Source organism: Daphnia pulex, chromosome 8 (assembly GCF_021134715.1).
Source record: "Daphnia pulex isolate KAP4 chromosome 8, ASM2113471v1".
NCBI classification, from domain to species: Eukaryota; Metazoa; Arthropoda; class Branchiopoda; order Diplostraca; family Daphniidae; genus Daphnia; species Daphnia pulex.
In genome coordinates, this window is record NC_060024.1 from 11,875,255 (window position 1) to 11,891,036 (window position 15,782).

The following is a 15,782-nucleotide window of genomic DNA, read 5'->3' on the forward strand; positions in this document are numbered from 1 at the left end:
AAGAATGAAATGTACAGCGAGCAAAGAAAAGACTTGGTAGCGCAATGCAATCTAGTGTTGAACTATGGAGTCAGGATCGGGAAGGCTCTCTTATGAAATCTTACTTATTTTACTTACAAGATAAATACCAATTTATGTAACATCAGGGTTGTTTTGAGTGGGATGTGGGAAGAATTATCCATAGAATTTGCAGAGTATCGAGTATCGAGTTTCATAAATTGGCAACAGCGCTTTCCAGTTCTTACGAAAGTTCGTCTGCAGTGCAAATAAAAATAACAACTTAAGTCGACCGTCGTTGAACCGAAGAATGGTATCTCGAAGCATCAAGTACAGTGATAGTACAAAAATGTGCTGTGAAAAGATGTTGTGGCATTATCTGGCTTTTCTGTTCTATGTGGCCTGGCAACATTACCAGTTACCAAATCACTTATCACAAATACAACAACATAATCCTTTCAAGTAACCACTGATGTTATTATCTGCTCAAAAACAAGTACAGGTAACAAATGTGCCAAGATAAGGTATTTTCCCATTACTAAAAACACACCAGAAAAATAAGGCATTGAGACTGTTATAATTCAAATTTTCGTATAACATTATTCTTGTTCATTGACCATAGGATCTTTTCTGAACCTTGCGATTTTGATAGTGTAACCTGTGACAGCGTGTTTGTTATTAAGACTGTTTCTACATCTGTTTAGAAGGCAGCCCAGCTAAGCAATAGGTAGAGTTTTATTTTTCACAGATAACTTTGTGTAAATTTGTAAATAATGTATAATTTTCCTTATCCCATTTAAGAGTTCCAGTTTCAGTGTCCTGAAGAGTGTGAAGTTAATATCCTGCCATGTGCTTGTACATTTAGCAGATCTGCTTGATGAAAGTCAGATGCCTTACTGAATTTGTTACCTAATGATAAAGCATCATTATCACCTTTTACCATGCTACTATGTATCTACCTTCACAACGTACGCTCATCCAGCTTCACTGGCGAGTTAGATCACTTCCGTCCGTGTTCACTTCCGTCCGCTGTGTCACACCTGCAGGCCCTCGCAACAGGATTAAGCCCAGTGAACCGACAATTGACTAATTTTCGTAGATTTCCTACTTGCGTTAAAATCTGTGTCTGTATAATAATTAAAAAAAAACAGGCCCTTCTTAGCGCTCAGTCACTTTCCATCCATTAGATCCTCATGCTGTCAAAAGCCTAAAACTCATGTTTGAAGCACACATTATACAAATGTGCGGAGATACGGTATTTTCCCATTACTGCTACCACACCAACCACACTACGTCAAATGCCATACTAAATCATCACCCATATGATAAAGGTAAGCATCAATATCACCTATCACTAAGCTATTGCAATACTTCATAACACTTTGTTTAGCAACAGGAAATTTATCCCACCCGAGGAGTAATGCAGTTGGTTGCTGTAATTCCATTATTACGGTTTTTCATCATGAACATTTCAGTGGGCTTCTTAAAAAAGGTAAAGATTGATATGCTTTTTAATTTTTAGATTTTCATTAAATATAACATTATTTTTTTTACAGAGCACGCAAGATCCTTACGGACATCCTTGAGCCAATGCTGGATTTTGTGCTGCCGATGCTGGATGACAGAGAAGGACTTTCACCGACATTCTGCTCCACTCTTATCTTCAAGACTCATCCAGCTTGTTGCTGTGACACACTTGCAGTCACTCACCACGGGATTATGGCCAGGTACCGGACAATTTACTTATTTTCGTAGATTATCTACTAGTAATCTATTTGCGTTAAACTGTCTGTCTGTGTAATAATTCCAAAATCAGGCCCTTCTTGCGCAGAAAAGTGTTACTTAGACTTAGAAGTGTTTCTTTTTTCTAACGCTAGATGGCTTTTCGATAATTTTCAGCTGTCAAAACAGTCAGTTTCAGTTACTTTGCCAATCTCTTTAAACATTTATCGGAAGCTATTGTGTGGAATTTTTTTTAGTGAAAACTGACGATAACTATACCGCCAACAAAGCTCACTTGTTAAATTTTCGATATTTGATTTTTTTTTCTACTTCCGGTTTTCTCATTTCAGTCAGTAGTTCAGTAAATATTCATTCCACGTACAAAACAACCACTTATTCGTGATCCTCGCCAAATTTGTGGTAAAGTTCATGTTTTGTTTTGTACGTATTCGTACTTCCGGTTTCAAAAATTTTCCTGAACTATAGTTCAGGAAAATTCTCGATTTTGGCCAAATTTTGGATTTCGTTAAAATCACCCCTAATCGACCCCAAATTTCATGGAGATCACGAATATTTGGTTGATTTGGTCGACAGCTCAATGGTTAAGGCGCTATCGCTTACTTCCGGTCTACTTCCGGAATATTTTCATGAAACTAGCAAGTGAGCTTTGTTCTGTGTACGTTCCTACTATTGAAAGTATAATTTTAAGCAAAATTTTAAGCTCCTATTAAGTTTTGAGCAAAAAAAAAAACAAATCAATATGTATTATGTAAATTTTATTGGCATTTCACTTGATAACAATCGTTTTGTCTTTATTCAGGTAATACAGAGAAGACGTCGAGAAGATGGACAGCAAAACATCTCCGGTATCTCCAAAATGTCAGCGCTGATCATCATTTGTTATTGGTAATATTTTTGTTGTTGTTTGTGTTAGTTAACCCGTTGGCTGCCACGCCTTTGTTCTCCCCTAGCTCCTTAGCACGGGCCTCCTAGAGGCCTCCTAGAGGCGTACATTCCATCTTCTCCTGTCCACGTGTCAGCCCGGACTTGTCAGCAATGGCAAGTCCCACCTTGGCCATGGATCCTTCAGACATGGCGCGTAAGAGTAGAGAACAATCTACGAGTTGTATGGCGTGGCAGCCAACGGGTTAACTAAAGTGTATGTATGTATTTGTGTGATTGTAAAAAGTGGAGGAATTGTGGGTGGAGGTGGGAAAATAAAGCAATTCCTTTTATGTTTTTGTTCATTGAGTCTGAGTACTTTATATTGAAGTAATGTTTAGCAAATAAAGTCTTGTACATTCATGCATAAATGCTCAGTCACTTGGCTATTACTTATAAGAACATCTTAAGGTTTCTATCTCTTCTTTTTAGGAGGACTAGTAACTATTACAAAATAACCGACAAATCTTCGGAACACAAATAACAGTATTAAAATTCAGCTCTAGTATTTAGAAGTCCTCCTGTAGTCAGCTGAAGCGTAGGTTGTGGTGTAATATATCGATGCCTTAGTAGTGTAGTAACTCGGGGCAGAGGAATACTTTGGAACTTCGGTGGTCGGAGCAGCGTAAGTAGCGGTGTAATACTCAAGAGCCTTGATGGTGTGAATTCTCATAAGCCTTAGTTTGGTAGTAGCTTGGAGCAGAGTAATATTGATGTTCCTCGGTGTAGTAAACTGGGCAGCGTACGTGGTTGTGTAATAGGCGGCTTCTTCGGTGTAGTAGTTGGGGGCTTCGGTGTTGTAGCTAGGTGTAGCGTAGGTTGTGGTGTAGTAAACTGGAGCATCAGTGTAGTATTCCGGTTCAACGTAGTAAGAAGGAGCAGCTTCTGTGTAGTAAGTCGGGGTTGCGTAATACTTGGCCGCCTCAGTTTCGGTTGTGTAGATCGGGGCAGAGTAGTACTTTTGCGCTTCGGTGTAGTATTCGACCGCTTTGGTGAAGTAATAAGCTGGAGCCTCGGTGTAGTAGCTGGTACTTAGGAGCACTAGCGTAGTAGGATGGGGCAGCATACGTAGTAATGTAGTACTCCAGTGCCTTGGTGGTGTAGTAACTCAGGGCAGAGTAATACTTTGGGGAGTCGGTGTAGCAGCTCGGGGCAGCGCAAGTTGTGGTACAAAACTCCAGTGCCTTAGTGGTGTAGTACTTAGGGGCCTCGGTGTAGTAACTGGTTGTTGCATAAGTTGTTGTTGCGTAGTAAGGCGGCGGCGTTTTGGTTTGATATCCGCCATACCAAGGAAACATCGGTACACCATTGGTCGACCCAACCATCAACGCCAACAGTAGCACGATGCTATAGTTAACTGAACAATTAATAAATTTAAACATTAAAATTCAATAAATACTGGCATATTAAAAAATAGAAAAAAGTGGGATTGATACAGAACTCAATGTAAAAAACAATATTTACCCATAATTGCGAACTGGTTATACAATGAACAATCCAGTTGGTGACAAATAGTGCGCTGCAGTTTTTGCCGTTTCGGAGATGTTCATTCGACTGATTTCTATCACCCTTTCTCTCGTTTAATACGATTTCTCCTTCTCTTGATTCACCTTTCAACTTAAGTCTTGCGGCAATTGCACCTGCTTGGGAATGATGCAACACTTATCATTAGTGTATTTTTCAATTATAACTAAATTTTAAAATTAAAAAAATGTGGATTTAATACGGTACTCAATGTAAAAACAGAATATTTACCCATGATTGCGAATTGGTTAGACGATGAGGAATGCAGTTGGTGACAGATAGTGCACTGCAGTTGTTGCCGTGTCGGAGATCCTCAATCGACTGATTTCTACCACATTTTTTTCTCCTTTTATACGACTCCTTTTACGCAGAGTAATACTTCTGGGCGTCGGTGTAGTAGCTCGGGGCAGCGTAGGTTGTACTTGGGCACTTCGGTGTTGTTGTAATTAGGGGCTTCGGTGTAGTAGGCAGGGGAAGCATACGTAGTCTTTTAGTATTCCGGTGTCTTATGTGGTGTAATACTCTGTAGTCTTGGTGGCGTAGTAATCGGTTGTTGCGTATTTTCTTGTTGTGTAGTAAGGCGGCAGCGTTGCGGTTTGGTTTCCGCCATACCCAGGAGACATCGGTACACCAGTGGTGAACCCAGCCATCAACGATACAACACCCAATAGCTGCACGACGCCATAGTAAACTAGACAATTAATAAATTAAAACATAAATATTTAATAATAACTGCCATACTAATAAATAGTCAAAAGTAGCATTCATAAAAAACTCCATGTAAAAACAGAATATATAGTTTTTATATACCCATGATGGCGAACTGGTAATACGATGAGGAATGCAGTGGAAACAGATAGTGCACTGCAGTTGTTGCCGTGTTGGAGGTTGGAGATGTTTGCTCGAATGATTTCTATCATCTTTTCTCTCTCCTTTAATACGATTTTTCTCACCCTGATTCACCTCCTAAGCAATGCGGCTATTGTACCTGCTTAATAATGTTCAACACGTGTCATTCTCATCCGACCTCTACACCACTGTATGACAAGTTTTACGTAATGCTCTCCATCTCCGTGACCTTCTAGTGTGAAGTACATGCAAACTGGCCTTTCCTTCTGCTGGGTGGCGGTGCCAAGGAGCATCAATGTGGGTTGAGGGCAAGTAGAGAATATAAGTCGGAGAATGACTATCATGACGAGAGTCCTGATATACGACGGTTTAGGTAACGTAATGGCCACAGCGGCAGATTGAAGCATGAGATTCCCACATGAGACCTGAATATTTATGAAATATCGTTGAAAACTTGATTGTTTAGGATGGAAATTGAGTTACTATTAAGTTTTACATACCTAAGAGGTGAGTGCCAGGATCAGGATCCGGTCCGTCAGTGGCGAACGGGTAAAAGACGGCGACAATCAAGTTGATAATGACGGCCAAATTGAAGAGGATTTGACTCCAGATGGACAAGTGCGAGCTGTCCCAGAAGAGGAACGGCTGTCCGCGCAATTTCTTGTGCCGTTTCATCTGTCAAACATGTCGCCCACTCCTTTGAAAATCGCGGCCACTTCGATTACCATCGATTACTGGTCGTCGCGCTGAGTCGTGATAAAGACGCGCACTTTCGTGTCGAAGAATCTACAAGCTTTTCAAAATAAATAAAAGTTCAAACAAATGGAAATTAAATAATTTAAACCACATCTCTCGTCTTAACTAAACTGAGAAGCAAAGGAATGTACTCTAAAGTCAGTAGTCATTAACTAACTAAAGCTGTAACCCTACAGTTAGAAAGTTTGATCAACATAATTACTTTAATAGATCTTATAGTAAGTTTCAGCATTTGAAGAAACGTATAGCAGGTACACATAGCAACAAAGTATTGGCAAAATGGACAGCAGGTTCAGACTACATGATTAGATGAAATTGCCAAGTAGAAATTATTGGCTATGTTTCCTGTAAATTCATAAACACACAATTTAGAATCAGTAACCTTAAATAACCCAAGCAGAAATTACCAAGCAATGTGCAGGCTAGAACTGAATGTTAAGATAAGTTGACTTCATCAGGTACTTGTTCTTCATCAATGCATTCTTCGTAAGCAGATATTGCATGAAAGGTCACTTGAAAGGCTTAGACATATTGTGTTGATTTTGTGATAAATGATGTGGAAACGTTATCTTGATAAAGAAACACAGAACAATATTTTTTCCCAGCACATTTCTTTTCCAGGCATCCAGCATAGAGAGATTGAATATTCAATGTCTCATTTCTTGCACCAATGTGATCTGGAAATCCTTAGCTGTTTCTAACATTTTTTGATGTAACTTCTTTGTTTCAACTTTCAACTATGTGTAGAGGGACAGGACCTGTGGGCACGCTGTGGGCAAGAATGATACTACAGTTGGGCAATCGAGAAACATAATGAAAGTTTGCATGAACGAACTTGTTTGCCAACTGCAAAAATGCTCGATGTAATTAAAACAATTCAATGGCTGAAAATTTTTCAACATGGTCTGTTGTTCGAGCCAGAGAGTTACTGTTACCCGCTGAATAGTGCCTAACCAAGTCTGACATTTTGGATTTTTAACTGTGGCACTGCAGACGAACTTCCGGAAAGCGAAGTAATGCTGCGTTGCAATTCATTAAGCTTTGTAAATTCTATGGATATTTTTCTCATTCCCAATCCCAAGCAAATAAGTGAAATAACCCTGTCATTTTTTAGATTTATTACATGTAAATTAATATTTCATCGAAGAGTAGAAAATGGCGAATGGCAAAATTATGTCAAACATTTCATTTCAATAGTTAAATTTATTAGTGAGTGACGCGGGAAAAGATATAAAAATTAATTTGAATTGTTAAATAAAAAATATATTCAAATAAGCAAAGAGTGGTAGAGAGTGGTTCTTGACCTGGGTACACGCTCGTACTTCATTGACTGCCGGTTGGGACTTGGGATTTCCGTTCACTGGGCCTTTGGAGTCAACTTCGGAGCGTGAAACCAACCGAGACACCGTGGATTTTTAAGAGTTACGATCTCTATCTGTCCTTTATTAGCATAACCCCTAATAAATCTGAAGGTAAGTTTAAAAGTCAATTTGAGATGGGTAGATTCATGTTGTAGCCAGTTGTAGCGCGTTGGATTGTTAAAGAAGAATCAGCGAACACATACGTACATTAACATATGCTGTTTTGGATCGAATGATCATGTTTGAAATGACTTCAGCTGAATATCAACATTATTATTTATGAATTAAATAAACATACAATATTATTATTTTGTTTTCATTATTTCATTTATTTTAATGTTAAATGCTGAAAGATTCGGATCAGATCAACAGCAGTTTTGCTACCCCCGTTAGACGACCCCCTTAGCTCTTACATTTCGAAAACTAAAATAAATAAAGCATTAGACAAGTGCTATATAAAAATTGGGTCACTTGGCGTTCCGTATAGAAACAAGAGAAAGAAAAAAGAATTCCATCAAGTCCATCAGTAGATTTTTTTGGCGGGGAACTCCGTTCCGGTTTCCCCATAAGCCCCTCGTAAGTTAACTCCCCACGTCATCCTCCTCACCCGTCGCGCAATATGGTAGGCGACGCACTTTGGGTTTTTTTTTCTCTCCACAGGTTTGACCACTTGAAACCGTAGTTTGTAACGAAGTCTTATTGTAAAACGCCATCCCCGTAATCATGAGCCGTATCGACAGACACACGGCGAGAGAGAGAGAGAGAGAACAAGGCAACAGTAATAGCTCGATTGTCTTTTACGAATACCACCGTTTGAGGTTGTAGTTTATAATGAGTGACATCGTTATGAGTTATAACACAAGAGGCATCCGATAATCAGCAGCCGTAACGGCGGATGAGGAAACGAGCATCAGGTATCCCATCATTTCGCTATTAGTTCTAGGCGTACAGCAACATCAGGAGAATTCCAAAAAGCTTTTTGTCTTTTTTATAACCACTGAATAATACCTGAAAAAAAAATACATCTGAAATACTTTGCTCTCTACTTTTGTAGACATGCGGAAAAACCCCTCAGTGATGTAGCACAAATGTAGTGGAAGGAATTTCCAAATTTTTGAGTTGGGGAAGCCCACGCATATGCGGTTGTAATTAAAATTCACAAATATTGTGATGTCTCACGAAGCGGAATAAACAAAACAACAAAAAAAAGTCAGATCGTTCTTACTGTCGAATTTGAACCAGATAAGCTAAGAAAGTAGTTCAAATAGCAAGCGGTTTGGGCTCTCGCAATTTGGTCACGTGACTCGAGGGGGTTGGAATATATGAGGAACGGAGCCGCTTCTTCAACTGGGATATAAAATGGTATCAGAAAGCTTGTGTTGGTAGCAGACAGGTTCGTTGGCTTGACAAGACACCAGCACTCCAGCAATACAACATGAGGCGTCGTGGAATCTTAAAGGTAAAGCGCATTTAAATTAAAAATGATTCGATTCGTGTAATAATTTATCATTTGTACCAGTTTGTTCTTGCGCTTCTTGTGATCCATTTGGCTCTTGAAGTCGCAGGACTAGATGACAACTTGGCAATTGAAAGCAAGATGGATAAAGCAGAGGTTGGCCGGAGTGCGGAAGGATTTGACTGGAGTTTTATCACTGGCCAGCCGAGGAATATAGGAGAGCTGGGTAATTTCAAATGGAACAGTTTCAATTTGGAAAGCAGTGCGGAAGAAGACGAAGAAGACGAAGAAGACGTCGACAGAAGGATGGATGACATTGACTGGGGTTTTCAAAGGCCAAACAGCGAAGAGGAAGACGAGGCTGAGAAACGACTGGACGATGGCATTGACTGGAGTTTCCTGACGGAGCAAATCGATGAAGAGCAAGACGAAGTTGAGCATCGAATGGATGAAATTGACTGGAGCTGGGCCGCGCTAGGAGGCAGCAGTATGGATGAAGAAGAAGACGACGAAATTGACGAAAGACTGGAGGACGTTGGAGAACTTACGGAAGAACGTGACGAGCCAGAGTATAGCCAGGAAAATATCCCATCGAAATGGCACCAGAAACTTAAGAAAAATAAATTCTCTTATGGACCACCCAAGATCCAAAAACCACCCAAAGGCCAGTACGGTCCAGCCAAAACACCTAAACGACCTAAGCCTCAATACGGGCCACCTAAAGGTACGAAACGCCCAAAATACGGAGCCCCCAAGGCGCCCAAGGCCCCCAAACGACCGAAAACAAAATACGGAGCCCCCAAAAAGACTCATAAACCAACCAAGGGACACTACGGCCCACCCAAAACGACCTATCACGCCCCAGCCTACGCCCAGCCTCAAGAGCCATCCTACAATCATCATCAAGAGCCATCCTACCACTACCAGCAGCCTCAACAGCCCTCCTACAGTCAACCTCAAGTACCATCCTACAATCATCATCAAGCTCCCGCTTCTCACCCACCGCAACCAGAATACAAAGAAGCCGATCCAGTTACTTATCCACCACAACCGGCTACTAATTCTGTACCGCCAACTTACCGACAACCCGAATTGCCTAGCTCCAGCATCTCCCCGCCGCCATCCATTAACTACCAAACAACTCCAGATTACAGCCAATCGTTTTTCGAGTCGTCTTCTTCACAGCCGACTCCGGTTGTCCCGTACAGTCCAGCCATTCCAACGCAAGATCACCACTCTACTCCGAGCGATCCGAGTTACGACTCTGGGACACATTCTCCTCCTGCCCAGCGTGAAAACGCTTCTCCCTTTTTCCTACCAGAAACAGAGCCGTCTAGACAAAGACTAAGACAACCTACTTACGAACAAGTCTCCGACAAAAATTACAATCCAGGATTTTTTCAACATATGTCCTTCCCCAATCTCGATGAAATATTTAAGCAGATATTCAATTTTTAAAAAAGATGATTCTCATATCGTAATTTTAATTTCAAATAACGTATCTGAATGCATTGCTCACCGTATTTACCTTGGAAATAACTTGAAACTCTAAAACCACAGGCCTTTAATCGATTCATAATAATAACTTATTTATTTATTTTCTCATCACAGTGGATGGTGTTTGTTATTCCAGGTTTTAACCATTAATACTTGTTATTTATCAAGAAAATTTTTTACTTCAAAATTATCATATTTTATTATTTGTTATGCAATTATGTGCACTTTTCCTGGTTCAATACATAAAAACACAAACATATCGTTTACCAAAAGTTACTATCCCTTTTATTAGTCTTTCGCTTTTGCCCTTCTAGAGTCCTTCGGAGACCTTTTCCGGCTCCGGCCGTAAATATTAATTAGTAAAACGTAATTTGTGGAAAATTTTGCGCATGAATAATGACCCAGCTCCATACAGAATTTACATCTCGCAATAAAACCACTATCATTCAGAAAAAAAAAATTTCGATGAACAATATTTACGATTTAAAACAGGTAAATGAGAAAAATTTCGCGATATTATACAACGAGTAATGTGATGGCTTAATGTTTAGTTAGCGTAATAATTTTTATAGCCTGGCCTTAACTTTGAGGCAGACAATCTGCGGTACTCATCCTTGTCGAATCAAGAAATAACAAAGGAGAGACATTTTAGACCACCGGATCAGAACAGCTGTGACGTCCAAGAGAAGGAGCTCTGACAGACTCTCGGTTGACTGTCTGCCATAAATCCACCGGGAATGTTCTTTAACGCTGTGCATATGCTGCCAGATGTGTGAGAGCTTCTTCTTTTTGAGTACGTAACTTTTACAAAGTCAATTCAGAAGCAAAGTAAATTGCTGAATCGCAATTCTAATAGAATCGTTCATTATGGTTTCGTCCGTTTCAGTCTGTTTCACTCATTGCTATAGAGACGACTACATCAGAATACACAATGATGACAATTATCTATAGACTGCGTAACGGATGGGGTGAAGCACCAATTGGCCATGTTCGCCAGCCCAGTTTTGTAGTTCCGTAATCCAATGAATCACCATGACAACAATCACTTAATGAAGGTACCAACCTCTTTTTACACATAGCTAAACAAAATAAAGTAGCTCAAATCCAGAACTGTTTTTACACACAGCCTTTTCCTCCTACTATAACATACGAGGTTATTAACCCGGATGCGCTAGGAAAAATTTACTTTTAAAAATTAATTTGATGATGTGACAAAACCAGTCCGAACAACATTAACGCACCTATAATAATAAAAAAACAGATCCAAACAGCCCTCAAAGTGTCGGCAAATAAAAGAGTGTCAACAGAAATGACTTGGGGGAAGAGAAAAAACGTCAAAGCCTTTTAAAAACAAAAATACAACGTCATGTTAGTTAGTTTCACATGACGATTCCCCGAAGGCACAGTAGTTACAGTGACACAATTTCTTAAGATAATTACGCAGCAACGTCCTTATTAATTTAGGACAGTGTGGTATATTAATCAACTCGAGAAGTTATTAAATCATGATTATAAAAAGCAAGGTATAATAATAATTGTTAGACGATACACGTACGTTACAGCGATAACACACATTTCTTTGCCCGCGTAATTGGAAAGTGGTTTTGTGTCCAGCAGATTCTTACGACGGTTTGCGTGGGGTGACCAACTTTTTGGTTGCGCCGTATTGAACTGCTGTCGTCAAGAGATGGTCACAGCCCACTGCATCGTCAAGAGATGGTCACAGCCCACTGCATCGTCAAAGGACTTTCTTCGGCTCTACTGAACGTTTCTCTCTATCTGATAACTTGTCACTTTCACGTACTATACATTCACGATATTGCCAAAGTAAAGAGCCGTAACTGCCCGTAAATAAAGAGCGACAGTTGTGGGGGCGACCCGCTTATTGTTGCGTAAGTTTTACGATGAGTTTTCCCAGAATCTGCGCCATCCATTAGTTTATTGGTATGGGACCCAGGAAAAGTTCAATATAATGTTAATAACTCCGGAGCGAATTTTTTTACGACATTTTCCTCGGCGTGTTTTCCGTAAAGTAATATCTAAAAGCCCTGATTTTCAAGTTGAATGATTATTAAGCTTATTAAGTTATTAGACGATGACCATATAATTTTCATTTCTACCAGCTGGTGCTAAGCGGAAACATTTTAACACATTTTTGCTTATTGTTTGATTGTGACTAGTGTTCACCTTTCTTTTCACCGTGTCGTCAAATGTTGAACCATCTTTTTGGAAAGCTGTCAAATAAAAGAACGTGGTTTTCTATTAGCCAGTAGCCACCAACCACCATGAAATGGAGTTTTTTTATTTGATTAATAAAGCGCTACAGCATTAAAACATTGTCGAGTCCCAATGAAACGCAAACGTAAAAATATTATAGATAATATACATGTGTACTAAAAACGTTTTATGCTAGCGTTTAATGTTATTGCGCAAGCTACCAACAATTTCAATATCTCGGCGACTTACATTTCTATGAATGCCAGTTTTAGAAAGTTGTTGTTTCATCCACAGATGGTGAAGCTGGGAAATTTCTGACTTAAAAGTTACTGGGGCCTCAAACGCTAATTAAGATGCTAATCATTCGGGTCAACACATTATTTGTTAGCGCAAAAAAAATGTCCACTTTCTCAATTCTCGTATGATTGCTCTCGAAACAAATGAAAAGTCGACTAAAGTTATGAAAAAAACTAGGTTGTACGTGTTCCTTTTATTTAAAAAAAAAAGGATCAGGCTCGAAGCTTTCAGACTGAAGGTAATCTGGGGGTATCCCAAATGTAGCATGAACAGTTTTTTTTTTTTTCTACGTAAGTGTTGGAATGTGACAGCAGCTGCAACTTGTGGGTTTTTCCGCGTGACCACTTTTGGTCAGAGTGTAGGCTATAACGAATTATTATTATAACGCACTTCCCATGATCACAAGCCATCTCATCAGATACCAAAAGAAAACGTGAAGAGTATTACAGCTCGCGAGGGTTTTTTGAAACGGCGGTCTCCTTTTGGCTACATCAAAGGGGAAATATTACCAGCAACAGAGGGAGAAGTAGTGCACACCAGCATGTGTCCGAATGCGGGGAAGAGTTTCTCTCTCTCACCTTAGCCGTCACGTGACTCCAATGGATTGGCCGATCTGTGAAAGCGAAGCATGCCTTGATAGAATATATAAGGACGTAGCATTGTACCCTTATTTGTATCAGTAAGGTTCTAGAATTCGTCTTGACATCAACGCAGTCACTTGGATACTACCAGGAAGAACACGCCGAAAACCGTCCAACATGAGATCCAACGGAATCTTAAAGGTACTACATACTGCACATCTCATTTTTCCTATCAAATCTAACATTTGAAATGAATTGATTCTTCTAGTTTTTCGGGCCTATTTTGCTGACTCTATTAATAGCTATTTTGGCTGTAGCGGTTGCTGATAATAACAGAATGGGCAAATCAAGACTTGGGGCTCTCGAAGGGCTAGCGCAAGTAGCTGAACACCGTCAATCGAAATGGTTGATTGAAAAATTCAAACGACAAAAGGCACCGAAATCTCACTACGGGAAGCCCAAATCTTATTTCAAGGCACCCAAACCCCAATACAATGCACCGAAAGCTCCGCAATACAGCCCACCGCAAGAAAACTATTACCAAAATCCGACCCCATACAAATCTGCATACCCCACACCGGCCTATAATCCGCCTCAATTAACGTCGAGCCCATCGCCAAACTATTATGCAAACCCATCTCCGTATAATGCGCCACAATCAGCTTACAGGCAACCGGAAGCTCCTGTAAGCCCCCCTCAGCCGGAATACCCCCCTCAGCCGGAATACCCCCCTCAGCCGGAATACCCTCCTCAGCCGGAATACCCACCTCAACAACCTATCGTCCAACATCAACAACCCTATCCTGAAGCAGGCAACTACAATCAGCAACAACAATTACCAGAACCTGTACCAAACCCAAATCATTTTGAGAATCCGTACAATGCACCTCAACCAGCTTACGGGCAGCCGGAAGCTCCTATCAACCCTCCCCAGCCAGAATACCCTCCGCAACAACAACAACCGTATCCGGAAACGAGCAGCTACGACCAACAACAACCAGAACCGGTACCAAACCATTTTGAAAATCCGTACAACACTCCTCAAGCAGCTTATAGGCAGCCGGAAGCGGCTATCGACATACCCCAGCCTGATTATGGCCGATTGCAGCCAACAAACAGCCCAGCCCAAACCGAGCATAGCCCTCAAGAGTTATCTGGCCCATCCCAACCTTCGTATAACCCACAAGAGTTGCCTGTTCCAACCCTACCTGCTCCACAGAACATACCGCATCCGGAAGTGTCAAGTAACCAGGTCCGTCCAGAGTACTCGCCTCAACAACAACAACCATATCCAGAAACGAGCAATAGCAACTACCAACAACAACAATCATCGGTACCAGTAACAGAATCTTATAGAGAACCTGTCGCCAACCATCCGACGCGACAGCCACACCCACAAGCGGTCAATGTTGTTCCACATCAACAACCTTACCAGAATCCGGTAGTAAGTAATAACATAGCGCAACAAGTGGTTAACAAAATCCCCCAACAACCTTACCCGAAGCCTACAATCAACAACAACCCTCCGCAACAACCTTACACCCAAGCTGTCAACAACATTCCGTCACAACCACCCTATCAAGAACCTGTCAACAACAAGCCCCAGCAACAACCTCATCCTCATTCACAAGTGAACAACATTGCGCAGCGGCCACCCTATCAAGAACCTGTCAACAACAATCCTCCGCAACACCCTCATTCGCCAATGAACAACATTCCGTCACAGCAGTCTTACCGCAAGCCGGTTAGCCCCAACCCACCGCAACAACCTTACACACCAGTGGTAAACAACATCCCACAGCAACACCATTCGGAATTGGTCGGCAACAACGCACCAGAAGAATTGACTGATTATTTACAACCGGTTCACACGGAAGCTCCGCCGAATCCATCGGAAACCAGCACGACGAGCTATAACAGCTACGACTCCCCAGTGGATTTTCCTCCCGCATCCGTCGAGGAGCAAAGTTTCTTTTCTCCTCCGCAAACAGCGCCGGACTATGACGATTCTCCGGTAAACCCTCCTGTAGTCTCCTCACCAGTAGCTCATTCTCGTCCAACATTCACCGAGGGCGAGTTTTCTCCGGCAGTTGCAGATTCTCCTCTTTTCTACAGCGACTACACACCAGCAGAAAAAGTTAAATCAGCTAACGATGATTCGAACAAGGGATTTTTCGAATTCGGTATTTTTCCCAAAAGTAACAGTTTCTTTCTACAAAATTACAGAGGATAAATGAATACGTTCAGTATAACTTCCTATCCGCCAAACGATGTTTATCGTAATACGACAGAGAAGAACTTTTGATATTTAATTTCAATGCATATTATAGCCTCGTATAAAGCTATAGTCTATTTGAATCCCTTTCACGCCCCCCCCCCACATCACTTGTTATTTAATAATGCACGGATTAATTTTCTTTTTATTATTAATATCTTGTTAATTGTTATTGTTGTGATCCCCCTAGATGCTAAAAAACCCCATCTAGTTCCACATTTCCATTGTGTATCTCAGAATAATGATGCGAGATTACAATGAATTTTGGTCAGTGATTTAATTATATTCGTGGCCACTAAATTTTTTAA

The 15,782-nt window shown here is 40.7% G+C and overlaps 3 protein-coding genes and 2 long non-coding RNA genes across 8 annotated transcripts; 3 read left to right on the forward strand and 2 right to left on the reverse strand.

Annotated features, from left to right (window-relative positions):
* Positions 1-204: 204 nt before the first annotated feature.
* Positions 205-1,722, forward strand: LOC124199911. Of its 2 annotated transcripts, none has more exons than XR_006877069.1 (5): positions 205-521; positions 620-724; positions 799-1,328; positions 1,388-1,489; positions 1,554-1,722. It is a non-coding gene; the product is annotated as an uncharacterized LOC124199911 (long non-coding RNA). The 2 variants fall into 2 exon arrangements; XR_006877068.1 differs by having other exon boundaries at positions 206-499.
* A 1,441-nt stretch (positions 1,723-3,163) lies between these two features.
* On the reverse strand, positions 3,164-4,305 carry LOC124200630. The gene is made up of 3 exons (XM_046596897.1): positions 4,126-4,305; positions 3,694-4,018; positions 3,164-3,338 (listed from the first exon to the last, which is right to left on the reverse strand). Exons 1-3 carry the CDS (start codon positions 4,127-4,129, stop codon positions 3,164-3,166), a joined length of 504 nt encoding a protein of 167 aa, XP_046452853.1. The 5' UTR covers positions 4,130-4,305.
* A 953-nt stretch (positions 4,306-5,258) lies between these two features.
* LOC124199912 lies at positions 5,259-6,742 on the reverse strand. Its single transcript, XR_006877071.1, has 5 exons — positions 6,626-6,742; positions 6,198-6,548; positions 5,993-6,135; positions 5,535-5,827; positions 5,259-5,459 (listed from the first exon to the last, which is right to left on the reverse strand). It is a non-coding gene; the product is annotated as an uncharacterized LOC124199912 (long non-coding RNA).
* Positions 6,743-8,541: 1,799 nt separating this feature from the next.
* On the forward strand, positions 8,542-10,363 carry LOC124199914 (pollen-specific leucine-rich repeat extensin-like protein 1). Its single transcript, XM_046595962.1, has 2 exons — positions 8,542-8,610; positions 8,671-10,363. Exons 1-2 carry the CDS (start codon positions 8,587-8,589, stop codon positions 10,063-10,065), a joined length of 1,419 nt encoding a protein of 472 aa, XP_046451918.1. The 5' UTR covers positions 8,542-8,586; the 3' UTR covers positions 10,066-10,363.
* A 12-nt stretch (positions 10,364-10,375) lies between these two features.
* On the forward strand, positions 10,376-15,690 carry LOC124199913 (proline-rich extensin-like protein EPR1). Of its 3 annotated transcripts, none has more exons than XM_046595960.1 (3): positions 10,376-13,400; positions 13,468-13,911; positions 13,948-15,690. In XM_046595960.1, the coding sequence occupies exons 1-3, from the start codon at positions 13,377-13,379 to the stop codon at positions 15,430-15,432; spliced, it is 1,953 nt and encodes a 650-aa protein (XP_046451916.1). In that variant the 5' UTR covers positions 10,376-13,376; the 3' UTR covers positions 15,433-15,690. The 3 variants fall into 3 exon arrangements, with proteins under 3 accessions (XP_046451916.1, XP_046451917.1, XP_046451915.1); XM_046595961.1 differs by having other exon boundaries at positions 13,468-13,893; XM_046595959.1 differs by having other exon boundaries at positions 13,468-15,690.
* Positions 15,691-15,782: the final 92 nt, after the last annotated feature.